The sequence below is a fragment of the Vicia villosa genome, linkage group LG4 (assembly GCF_029867415.1).
Source record: "Vicia villosa cultivar HV-30 ecotype Madison, WI linkage group LG4, Vvil1.0, whole genome shotgun sequence".
In the NCBI taxonomy this organism is placed as follows: domain Eukaryota; kingdom Viridiplantae; phylum Streptophyta; class Magnoliopsida; order Fabales; family Fabaceae; genus Vicia; species Vicia villosa.
This window is the reverse complement of record NC_081183.1, coordinates 35,647,377-35,661,309: the sequence shown is the minus strand read 5'-3', so window position 1 is coordinate 35,661,309 and position 13,933 is coordinate 35,647,377. Positions and strand designations below refer to the sequence as shown.

Sequence of the window (13,933 nt, the reverse complement as noted above, 5' to 3'; positions counted from 1 at the left end):
TTTTAGATGAGTTTCGATATCTTGAAGCAAAATATATTAACATTTGTTTATTTTAAAAATAATTTTTTATTAAAAATTGACATGGCTCCATGAATGGATGCCCAACTAAATTTGAAGGTTTTGTTCAAGAGTTTCAAGAAGAGAGATATGGTTTTGAAAACCAATAATCTGCCGTGTTATTAAAAGAAAACCAATAATCAATAGATATGTAAGATAAACTAGTTTTACACCGTCATTCAGTCAAAAATCAATAATCTGTCATTTTATTAAAAGAATTTTAAATTATAAGTGTGTTGTGGTGGAATACAATTTTTTTAAGCAAGAGATATATTGATACGAGAACCAAGTTTTCCAAGCAATTACAATAAGCGAGCTAAAACTCGAGAAGAAAATTACACGCCAAATACATCTTACGGAAGATGAAGAAGAGGATGTTTACAAAACTCGTAAAAATTACAATTGGGTTGGGTAATTTTCCCGATAAAAGCCCATCTCCAAACCAACGCTTTCACGTCCCAAACTATGTCTGAAATGTTCCACATGTCTTCCCTAAAAATAGTTCCATTTCGAACCAACCAAAGAGTCCAAGTGTCTTCCCTAAAAATAATTCCATTTCGAACCAACCAAAGATTCCAAATAACCGCCAACCACACCACTCCCTCCTTTCCCTTTCTAACTTTAACTTTCTTTCCAAAATTGAACCATTTCAAGAAGCTTTCCTTTATGTCCACCGCTCTATAATTATCAAAGCCGATCCAAGCGGCAATATCCTTCCAAACTAAGTCCACATTGTGGCAAGACAGAAGCGAATGAATCAGTTTCTTCATTCATGCAACAAATTACAAGAGGAATTGGAATAAAGGAGAATGCTTCTACGAGTTAACGCACCTCTCGTCGGAAGCTTATTAACAAAACACCTCCATCCAAAAACTTTTACCTTCGTCGGGACGTCATTCTTCCAAACAAGAATAAGCGCTTTATCGTGCTTACCCGAGGGACCATACGAGATATGCTCCGAATTGATAATGTGGTAACAGCTCTTGACCGTGAATCTCCCTTCCGCTTCAGCCTGCCAGTGAATAACGTCCTCAGTTGCTGAATCAATCCTTGTCGCGCCCAGCTCAACAGCAGCATATCCTCAGCAATAACAGAACCGGCCAGTGTGCTAGGCAAAGCTGGAGCCTGCTGTGTCTGCAACGTAATCTCCGTAGTAACAGAATTGTTCCACCGAGAATGCGGAATACCAAAATCTCCCCACAGCCATTCTCCTTCGCGCCAACCTCCCATTAGAGCCACCGAAACATCCTGCAATTGAGATTTGAAGTGTAATTATGCATTTAAAATATTTACTATTAGTTTGTTGAGTTTTGTGTTTGAGCTTTAGTTAGTTTGACGTAATATGAGTTTAGTATATATTATAATTTTGCTTTGTAGTTAGTAACAAGTAGAATCATTTTTGTAACTGTTTTTAATGGATGAAAAATTAGTTACAATTTTTTTCTCTCTTTTTTCATATTCATCTTATTTATCTTGTTCCGCGGTGCTCAACAGTCAACACAAGTGACTCATGACATTCAACACCTCGCTTGGTTTGACAATTAATTTAGCTTTAGAGAAGCATTTAAATATTAAATCTAGAATATTGCCCTCACCTTAAAAAATAATCCTCACTAGACTCAAGAAAAATCTACTCTCATTAAATCTAGAATATTGCCCTCACCTTAAATAATCTCTTGACTAAACTCTTGATGCAGGAATAAGGGTAAAAAAAATTAAGTTGGTTCAGGCACCAAAAGCATAGTAGGATCGGAATGAGGGGAGAGGATATGAGATAAAACACGAAGCCGAAATCACACAAACAAGAACGAAAAAATTCAAGAACAGCGGAAAAACTCCTAAGAACTACGAAACAACAACAATCAATAATACTGATAGAAATCAGAATGGAAAACAGCGAAACTCACAATTATAAGCACGGTTCATTTCTGTTTCGGTTCTATGGCCGAATTATACTCATGTCATTCAACATCTCACATGATATAGGCAATTAATTTGGCTTCAGAGAAGCATTTAAATATTAAATTATGAGAAGTTGCAATTGAAATCAACCCATAGTTAACCACTTGATCTAAATTATGGTCCTCTTGCTTGTTCTGTTCATACTTATCTAAATTATGGTCCTCTTCCTTGCTCTGTTCATTCTTGTCCTAAGATACAGCAAGTGCAAGACAAACAAACTTGAATAGGATATGCACCATATCTAAATTTTCATTCAATAACTCAAATCATTTAAAAATTCAATGAAACAGTGATCTAGAAGTGGTTGCATTTGGCGAAATGAAACTTATTTTATCTATGGAGGGTGAATCTAAATCACACTATGAAAAGTAGTAAATGTCAGTGAATCAAATGAAACTTATTTCATCTACGTAGGTTGGATATCTAAATTAACTATGAAAACTAGTAAATGTTAGTGAATCAGCACCCTCATGAGAGACGCTACCTCAAGATAAATAAAAAAGCTACCGATGTGAACAATATTAATTAGCAAAAACGCTTTAATGCACAAATAACTGACTTCTAACCAATCAAGGTGGCAGAATCATCTGGTTTATTCAACATAACAACTGTAACAATGTTTTGAAGCAATCGAAATTAATACAACTTAAAATAAATAATCATTCAGAAATACAATCAAACCAAAGCTATGATAACAAGAACTTAAACATGAAAATCATTGCAGAAACTTACTTTCAATTGACTGAAAACAAACTTTCAACATAATTGTTGATATTAAACCAACTTATGTGTATTCTTTTTGTAACTGTAATTTGCCTTACTACTCTATTTTCTCTGCTATTATAGAGAATTAATTGTTTAGGATTGCTGGAGAATATAAGCGTATCTCCATTCTCAAACACATGCAGTGGCAACATTTCATGAACTTCAAAAACACCACATTGATTACAATATTCAAATTTAAGCAATTTCGTCCAAGATTCCTGGACTCCAAATTCCTTCATCTGCCATATAACAAAATTACACCCCTTAGAAAAGTGAGAAAAACAAAGACATTCCATCAACACGCAAACAATTGGTGGAACATCGGGCACTTGATCAAAATCATGAGGGAACAAAATCTGCGTGTTGGTCTCTATTCCCAAATCAAATGAGATGATCACAAATTGTTGAACACTAAGATTCCTACTACGATAACAATCATTAGGGCGGAAACCTCGAAGGGAAAACCAATTAAGGCTATTATTCAAATAGACACCATTCAATTGGCAGCAAGTGTAGGGATCCTCGTAGGGATAGGTAGGAAATATTTGAACATTTCTCCAAACATTATCACCAATAGTGAAAACTCGGACCTGCTTGGAACGGAAGGCCACCACCTTATATTTATCAGTTAAATTATCATAACCGAATGATAACTTAAACAAGAAATTAAGATCATGGTACCAAGAGTCTAGTTTTTGGGACAAACATCTGGTTGCTGGATTCCATATATAGAGTTCTATCTCACACTTAGGATATCGGGGAGAAGTGATTAAACAAGTCAATCCATTGCAGGAACCAATAATATGACAACACTTTTCCATCAAGTATATAGAATCTTTTGGGAAGAGATTGATGGAGGGATTCTCGAGCAAACTGCGTAGTATGGAAAGATTCTGTAGGGCAATTTTGGAATTGGAAGTACTCGATAAGTATGTGAGGGAATGAAGAATGTGTGGGTTTCGTGATGATTTAATGAGGTGCATTTTGACGAAGAATGGATCGGAGATGAGTGAGTTCCATGACTTGTTCACACATTTGAATCGCAAAAGTGATTTTACTTTAAGCAAGGATAGTACCTCTGCGATAAGTTCTTCCGGCAAGGTTACCGGCGAGGATGCAATGGTTGCAGGAGAGATATTCATCATGTGCGAACGTAAGGATGAAGAGAACCGTAGAGTTCAAAGTTTCATGATGGTTTCATGATGCTGCTTTACAGAAGAGATAATCATACCCTTACTGCGGCAATCCTAGTGAACGGACAACACAATACAAAAGATGCGATAATGGTTTTTACTTCTCAATCTTATTGAGTACTTCCAAATCTTATTCTATAATTTGATTTAATTTAATAGTCTTAATTGATGAATTAAATTATTTAAGAGATTGATATTTTCTCTCAATTTATTTAACTTCTCAATCACTTCCTAAAATCGATGACAAAATATTATCCTTTTATTATTATTATTTATTTATATCAAAAAAATGTTTTTCCTTAAAATATATTTATAATGTGTAACACAAACATTAATTTTGATTAGAATATATTATAGAAGGAAACTTACCTCCAATTTTTTAGTTGTAGTTTATGCTATTTGTCAATGAAAATATGATAAGTATATTTTAACATAATTTAAAGAATGAAAATAAGAGAAATTTTTATATGTATAAGATAAAATTATATATTTATTATATTTTTATTGAAAAATAGTAAAAATCACTTGTATCTAAAGTATTCTTCTATATTATATTGTGTGCCACACTTATTTCAACTCTCGGTTTTTTTTTTTTTAACAGTGGTAAATTTTGTTGCTACCCATTGTAAAGTTAAGGATAATTTACTCTAAATGATGTGTAGTAATTAAATTCTGCCACATGTATTAAAATTTTATAATTATATATTAATTAAAATTAAATCAAAGAAAGAATATATATACACTACTACAAAATGCACAGACAACAACGCCAAAGTCATTACGGTACTTCCAAACATCATGGTGTTAACATTAATTTTTTTTTAAATTAAAAATTATTAAAATATAATAACGGTTGTTATGTTAATCGTAGTGATAAAATCAAACTTTCATGCATTCAAACCTCAGAAACATATAATATTTTATGGTTTTTTCTTTACCCACCTCCCTATGGGGGTCACCCCCAGCGAAAAACCCAATTTACCCCTGCTTCGGAAATGAACTTCCGAAGTAATTTTTTTTTAAAAATTTTCTCAGACTTCGGAAGTTCATCTCCGAAAACACCAAATGGGGGATGTTTTCGGAGATGAACTTCCGAAAACACAATTTTTCAGATTTTGGGGGGTTTCGGAAATGAACTTCCGAATTATGCAGAAACTGTGTTTTTTTTATGATTTTAGAATTAAAGATAGACGGCAAATAAAATAATCGATATATAAACAGAAAATACTAATATACTAATATGATAAGAAAAGTGATATATACAAACCGATCCGATCCAAATCCAAATAATAATAGTGTACGAAAGATACAATCCGAAAACAAAAAAAAAATAAACCCGACCACTACTAGGTATGCCTAACCCTCTCACCCTGGTGTTGCACCCCAAAATTTGCACACTTATTTATACCCAATTGACGTTCATATCACATTCATGTGCATACCTCATGTAGGTCATTCATCTAATACATTCATCCATATCATAGTTATTGTCCAAGAAAATTGATAAGAAAAGAGCTTCTGTGTGGGAGATATCTTTGGTCAAAATTTAATCAGGAAATAATTTTGAGCATGAAGTAGGGTTGTCTTGAAGAAATACTATTCACTGGAGTTCTTTGGTGGAAAATCGATTGAGAATAAGATCCAAAAATGGATTAATCGGGAAATTCATCTGGAATCGGAAAAATCAAGAAAAGTTGACTTTTGGCCAAAGTCAAAGTCAATTGTTAAAAATTGACTTTTGGTGGAAAGTCGGTCAAAGAAGGTCAAATAAATAAATAAAATCAAGAGAATGTCAAAGATTGCCAAAATTGGAAAGTTAGTTGAAAATTGAAGTTGCCATAAAAAGAAAGTTCTACACTTAGAATAATTTTGGAAAGTTTGAGAATGGTTGGGTAGTCAACTTCAAGCACACTTTTCACCTAGATCCAGGAACCAATTCAAGACAAGGTCAACACCAAAAATGTTCATCTCATAGCATACTACAATTGTGTAGTTGGGAATTTCTTCATTTGAGTTGTGTATCAAAAGTTATAGAAATGCAAAGTTGGAAGACGCCAAGTTATCTAAGTCATGTTGCTGGGCATATTTTCTGGGCACGCGCAAGCATTTGCTCGAACACTTGGTGGTCCAGTTTCATATCCAATTTTTAAGAGATACAGGTGCGTTTTCAATCCAACTCAAACAACAAGCCCTTGTATCCAGTGACCTTTATCTAATGAGCTAAAAACCATGAATTTTGGTTGGGTGGTGAGCGAAATACGAAGCTCCAAATTCATGCCCTTGTAACTGAAGTAGTATGGTCCATTGGTTAGGGCACACGCGAGGCATTTGATCAAGCATATGGTGGGACATTTTCAAGGTTGATTTTAGAGAATTACGAACACGTTTTTAACTCAAATATAATCTCAATGTATTCTCCTCCATACCCCCTATCCAATGAACTGAAAATCTCGAAGTTTGGTCACGTGGTTGCTGAGATATGAATGCCCAAAGTTACATCCTTCGCCAAGTTGCATCTTGACCAAGACACCAGGCCGGAGATAAGTCACGCGCACGCCTCATGCAGCCTTACTCCACCATGTTTCAATCATTCTTTTTCCTACCTCCAAGTTTTATTTTAAGCAACCCTCAACATCAATACTCTTCTACTCCATGTCCTCTACCCGAAGAACTAAGGATCATTAATTTTAGTCATGTGTTTGTCAAAATAGGGAGCATTAAAGTCACCACCTCGGGCATTTCGGTCACGGCAAGGTCCTTTTGAATTTGTTGTAGCACGGACCACACCACACATGGTATCAACTTGCAACATGCATTTCTCTCCAAATAGCCATGCAATATCCTGAGAATAAAAAGTTTACACAGAACTTACTCCAATTGTACAAAGCTTGTGCATTAAGTTGAGCAATCATCCACTACAAACACCCCACCACAAAACAATACAACCACACTATATAAACCCTCACCTCACTCTTTCAAAGAGGTCTTTTTTCATTTTTCCAGTTTTCTATCTTCCCTCACCTCACGATTCTCTCTTCACTCTCTCTACAAAAGAAAGAGAGTTTGTTACACTTTGTAACAAACTTCTTCATCAACCCCAACAACTCTCACAAACCTTCATCCACATCTTCAACACTTTAAGGAACTTCATCACCATCATCTTACTACAAGTTCCAAGAACCATTGCACACAGAGTTTATTTCTCAGTGGAAGACTTATACAGCAAGAGGCCATTGTTGACACCAGCATCATCTTCAAAGAACAAAGGAAACAATCGGATTCTTCTTCAAATCTTGATCAAGACTTTTCCAAGTAAGATTCTTTTTCCCTTGCATTAGAAGCATGTATAGGCTCTGGAACCCGTCATCAGGGATTGGGTTAGGACAATTAGAACCACCATGTTTTCAAGTATGTGTTGCATTCTATGTGAATGTTTGGATCTTGAAGTTTGATTTCGATTTCTGTGATATGATGCTTATTTGAATGTGTGATTTGCGTATTTGAATTCCTTGTGTCATGAAGATTGCTTTGGTACCAATTTTGTGTGTTTTAGGGAAGATCTTGAACACTAGGGTTTACAAGGGTGTTCACGGTTTGAATGATAGGGTGAGAGTTACAAGAAACTAACCGCAGATCCATGATCAGCGCGGAAATTCGAGTCGGATAGTGGTGTTTTTTTTATTTTCTGGGCGATTTCGTTCGTGACTCCGACGGCGCTGAACGAAGAAGACAACCGGAGCATCTCCGGCTCCGGTGAGGGGTTAGGCAGGGTTGTTTTGTCTGTATTAGGTGGCGAGCCCCTATTCGTTCCTGTTCCCATAGTGTGGTTATTTTTGTCTTATTCATGTATCAGATGGTGCGGTGGAGCGTTGTGAATGGTTTTTTTGTTTTTAGTCACTTAAGTTTAACCTTGACCAATTGATACCCAGTTACTACATCACATAACATGTTAATAATTCATATGCTGATATTAAATAAATGAAATAAAAATGGAATAACAAAACAGTCTGGGCCACGTTTTAGGACAAGGCCTTACGCCACTTCTGATTCTCGCACCCCCTCTTAATTAGGCCCATGTGCCATTTGTAAAGAACTCAGTTCAGTTGTTAATTACTTCAACACCCCCTGGCTTAAACTTGTTTTCCCTCTAGTTTTTGATTGGTAAATCATTTTCTCATGAAATAAAAAATCAATAAAAATACATTTTATGTAGTTTTATGTGTGCAGATATTTTTGGTATTTTTTTGTAGATTTTTAGAAATTAGTTTACTATTTTTAATAAATCATTTCTTTCAACATGTTCAGTTTCTTTTTAAGTTTGATATGTTTTGCAAAATAATTGGGTTAAATGCCTTAGGGATAGAATTTAATTGCCATTTTTTGTGTGATATCAGTAGACTCATATACCATATTGTATGTAAAAACTGAAAGTCCAATTCCATGTTTTGGTTAGGTTTTCATTAGGTTTTCTATACCCGACTAATGTGCGTTTCTAAACGGATAACCATGTGAATTTGACCTCTAATTTGCTTTGCATTTATGCAATGGCCTTAGATACTTTTTGTACATATAATTAGGGATGGTTTGAGTCGTTTCCTCTTATTTTACTTGAATTTTCCTTCTTACATGTAAATAACTTGCTTTTGGTTAACGATTGTATCATAACTTGTCCAAATGACCTATAATTTTGTATGAGACCTCTTGACTTGATTTCATAATTGTTTAAACACCTATTAGGGGCTGTTCACTACTGACTTCCATCATTTGATTGCATTTTTCTAACTTCATTCACAATTTGAATTTACTAGCTAGTTTTGACCTAGTTTTGTCTAGTTTTTGTTAGAACTTTGTGTTGCTTCAAGATAATCGACTAACATAGATTGACATAATGCCTTAGACCTATAAATACCATATAGTGCTACTGACCTCAAGCTTAGTCCATGTGTTCATTTGATTTTTGATTCGACTAATTGATACATGTTTGATTTTTGTTAAGTAACGATTCACGCAATACTTTGGTAACATCTTGTGAATATTTTCGTGTGATGCCATGATGCTTTTGTGTTTGATTTAGGACACTAATTTCCTTGATTTGCTACTTCCCTAGGGCTTTCTTCCCTATTTTTCATGCTTTGCCTCTTCTTTCACACTTTGATTGTTGTTAGTTTAAGAGGCGACAATTGTTTGTTCTTCCTCCACCTTTTGTGGATTGTTTTCTCTTGGGATTCATTGTGTGTAGTCTCTCTTAGGAGTAGACTTGGTTAGGGACTTAATTAAGTCACTTACCTTGCTTGTTGCTTTTGCTTATATCTTACTATATGCTTACCATGTTCCCTTAGGGCGGTGACTTCAATCTTCATTAAGATGAGTCATATAGAACAACTTAGGTTGTAGTCTATGCATGATAACATAGGTAGAGATCCCTTATCCTTGACCTTAGGGCCATTTGTATGTTAGCATTAGGTTAGAAATGTATGTTCCCCTTTTGCATAACAAACAAAAATCCATAAAACATCATAAAACATTAATAAAGGTTGAAAAGTAATAAAATGGAATGGAAGCTCTCGTCCCTCTTGTTTAAGGGGATCACTTGAGTGGATATTCCTAAACTTAAAAAACACAAACCAAGAGTTGATTGAGTCTTCCTTGTTTAAGGGTCACTCGAAACGCTCGACATACTTTTGTTTTGCTTTTAAGAGCACGTTACTTCCACTTTATTCCCAGCGTGAGTCTCCAAAGGTCGAGCAGCGGAGTGTGATGTAACTGTTCACTAAAAAATACCAACAAATCCTAAAAAACATAGAAAATCTTGAGCAGAACTACGGCGCTCTGATTCTTCTTAAGAGGATACGTAGGCATAGAGGCAACTCTAGCGAGCACAATAATTATTAAAAAACTTTAGGTTTAATCATGCATTGCATTAGTGATAGATACACCCTTTAGATAGAAACAAACATAGGTGGATACCATCGAGTACGATGGGCGTGAGGGGTGCTAGCACCTTCCCCTTGCGTAACCGACTCCCGTGCCCTGTTCTCTGGTCGCAAGACCTTGTTCTTGTTTCGAGTTAGGTTTCTGATATTCCTTTCCCGCGATGGGATGAATATATTAGTGGCGACTCAGATTCCATTTTTCGCGGTAGCGACACCTGGGCCCTCCTCTGCCGCCTGTATGTCGCCGCACGGCCCGCATCAGTGACGATCATCTCCATCACAGCGACTGCCTCTGGACCGCCCTGATGAACGACACCTCGATCCAACGCGTCCCCCCCAAGCATCTCTATCCGCTGGCAGATCGGCAGGAGATCAATGACGTGGTCATCCTTGGCCTGCTGGTTCTCCAGGATCTCCTCGTGTGTTGGCCTAGGAGCGCCGGGAGCGTCGGGTGTCAGCAGAGGATGTGACACCCGATAGAACCATGTGACGTACCCCTCCACACTGTGCCAGTCCTGGGTGACCCGCATGCGACGGTACTCCTCCGGTACCACATGATGCTCCCAATCGCCAAACATGGCAGTGAGCTGCACTCTGGTCACTGTATCGGGAGCAGCCTCAAAGGGTGACCTGGGTATCATCTGCACAAATCCGAACTGCCGCATGCACCGCTCAGGGAGATATCGAACCATGATGGTAGTCTCGCATGCCAACCAGCCAGAATATAGAGATATGCCGTCAAAGGGGACAATCTGAGGGTAGTCGCTGAATGGCCTCCAGGTGACGTCGTCGTGCATCGTGCGATCCAAGTACCCACGGTATGGTCCCACCGCATTGTTCCCCCTCTAGAGAACGTATCTGGCGGCCCTGGGCATGGCGTCAACGTACGCAGGATCGATGTGGAAGTCGTGGATGCGGGAGAAGTGGGAGATGATCCAGCTCTGAAACATAAATAAATATGAAACATAAGTAAATACGAAACATAAATAAATATGGAACAATTAAAATGAAACGTACCGTGAGTAGTGTGCAGGATCCGGTCAACTGCCTCGTCCTCCAGTTGGAGGCCTCATTCAGCTTCTGGTATAGGTATGCCAGAGTAGCTGCCCCCAGTTCCACTGGTGAACGGTGGTCAAGTCCATGAAGTAGCGGAGGTAGGTCATGTCGACGTACCTCGCACTCTTGTCGACAAAGATCGCAGCGCCTACCACATGCATGTACCAGCACCGGAGAGCACAGCCACGGTGATACTGTGTAAATAGCTCGTCACCCGCCTCCTCAGCCTCGGCCGCCGCGTCCAGGTGGTGCTCGAAATAGCAGCTCAGTGTGGTGAACTGGATATGAGGCCCAGATGTCGTGATACACTCGTAGTCAGCAGCTTCGGGCTCCATGCCCAAATAGAGCGTCATCCACTGACTGGCTTAGACCCTCTGGTTCCGGGAGTGGGCCAACAGCGGACCCCTGATCGGCAGGTGGAGAAGACACTGCACGTCATGCAAGGTGATCGTCATCTCCCTAACCGGCAAGTGGAAAGAAGACGTCTCCTTGTGCCAGCGCTCCACAAAGGCCCCCTGCATGCCGTGGCTGATGGTGGAATACCCCGTCATGCAGAGCCCACTAAGCCCTGAAGCTCTCACCGAGTCGTTAAACCACTCAGCAGCCGGTTTAAACAGACTGAAAATTTTCCGAGCGTGGTTCACCATTTTCAACGGCTCTCTCTCCTGTGACAAAAAAACAAATAAAAAAGTATGTTACATAAACCGGTTAAATAGACGGTTAAATAGACGGTTAATAAAATATTGAATAAACGTCTAAATTATAAATGGTTAAATAATGTAGTCGGGAAAATTATAAAAAATACCTCTCCCTCCCAGATCCGCCGAGCGACGTGGTCGCGGTAGGATATCAGCACGGAAGTGTCAATGGGCCCTCCCGGGTAGTTGTCCTCCTACTCATCCTCCTCCCCGGGTGGAGGGTCAACATCCGGTACCCCCTCCGCCTCGTGGTATGGCACAGCCACCTCCTCCTCCTACTCCTCTCGCTGGCGGGAAGAAGATACTCGAGCCAGCCTACTCCTAGATCCAGATGAGGAGGTACCCTCGCCCATCTCCACGGGAACTCGCACACGTCGTCCCCGGCCCTGCCCCTGTCCCTGTGTCGACGCCAGCTGCGCCGCCGCCCGCTCGCGTCTAGCCGACGCAGTTTGGGTCTCTCTAACCTGTCTGATGCGTGCTGGTTGGTTGCCTGACCTGCTCCTGTAAACAGTTGAAATCGATTAATATGCGAGACAACAGAAAAAACTAAAAAAAATTGCACTTCTGATACAATTCGGAAGTTCATTTCCGAAACTGGGAATGGAGGTGTTTTCGGAAATGAACTTCCGAAACACCCCTGCGCAGAAGTTCTCTGCAACCTCCAATGGCAGACCCCAAAATCCTAAATCAAACGTATGTCTACACATTCTAAACATCCTAAATATCAGTACAAACCTAACCTAATACATTTTTTGCTATTTGTAAACACCCTAATATAAATTTTAATCATAGATCTTAAAATCAAAATGCTTACCGATTGAATAGATTGGAGGACTTTTGAATGTAGTAGAGAAAGTAGACGGAGCCTTTGATGTAGCTTGGAAGTGGTTTGTAGAAAAATCTCTTTGGGGTTGAGTTTGGAAGAAGATTAGGGTAAATGAATTGGGGGAGGGGGGCTGTTTTGCTTAATCTGCAAAACGCGCAGTATTTCGGAAATGAACTTCCGAAATGCTGTTTTCGGAAATGAACTTCCGAAATAAGACAATTTTTTCAAAAAAAAAAAGGCGCTTTCGGAGATGCATCTCCGAAAACACCTTTTTCTTGCATTTCGGAAATGCATTTCCGAAGTCAGGGGTAGTTTGGGGTTTTCACCAGAGGTGGGTTAGAAGGTTGGGAGGTAGCCAAAGAAATTTTCATACTTTATTTCTTTAACGTTAAGGCGTACATTTTATTTTTTATTTAGTTTTAAAAAAAAATAAAAGGGATATCACTACGGTTGTTTTGTGCAACCGTTGTGACACACACACACACACACACACACACACACACACATATATATATATATATATATATATATATATATATATATATATATATATATATATATATATATATATATATATATATATATATATATAAGTGAATACATAGAAATCTATCACAATGGTTGGTAATGAAAACCGTTGTGAAAAAATTTTAACTATATCTTGATAGTATCCATGTATCCTTCGCTTCAAAACTCTAGCACTCTGTAATACGGTGAACTGACTTTTTATCGAAATATCGCGGTTAAGCAAGAGTCGCCACCGACTTTTATTTTATCCAAATATCAGAAAGGCTAAAAGAACAGGAAAAACCTTTTAAATAAAAACTGAGTTCGGGGGGTAGTTATGCAAAGGGAAGGTGTAAGGCACCCTTTGCATCCATGGTTTTCCATGGGCTCTTAATTGCTTTGCTCTTTAGTTTTGAAGCCAAAAGTCCAGAAATGTAGAAGAAGAGAAATAAGGACTTTAGCTCGTAAATGAGCGTAGCCTTTTTGAAGGTTTATGAAAAAGTGTAAGAAAAAGATTTAAGCCAGAGCAAGGCAATTAAGGGCAAATTACCTGGTTAGATGAAAAATGTTCTTTTTAGCCTTTCAGTGCTACCCCTACCATAAGAGGGTAGGGAAGTCCTTTGATTTGGAGGTTGAAGGATCGTCGAATCATCGTTCGCCAAAGACTGTCCCTAGCCATAGAGAGGCAGGTAGTCTAAGGGAAGGATCAGAATAGCCTTTCGTTTAGGCAACCAGAGGATACCTCAGCCTTTCGTAGGCAACTTCCGAGGGTCGAGGTCATATTGGTGTATCGAAGGCAGCATCATTAGGGTCTTATGACCTTTGCATAATCGAGGAAACATGGCTGAGGTATCCTCGTATTTGAGGGACACGACTATTCTGCAAAAAACACAAGGCAACAGGCAACAGGCAACAGAGAGATTACCCAAAAAGTGT

General features: G+C 38.4%; 1 protein-coding gene across 1 annotated transcript; it reads right to left on the bottom strand.

The window, feature by feature from the left end:
* Positions 1-2,753: 2,753 nt before the first annotated feature.
* LOC131597056 (F-box/kelch-repeat protein At3g23880-like) lies at positions 2,754-3,926 on the bottom strand. The gene has a single exon (XM_058869772.1). It carries the CDS (start codon positions 3,924-3,926, stop codon positions 2,754-2,756), a length of 1,173 nt encoding a protein of 390 aa, XP_058725755.1.
* Positions 3,927-13,933: the final 10,007 nt, after the last annotated feature.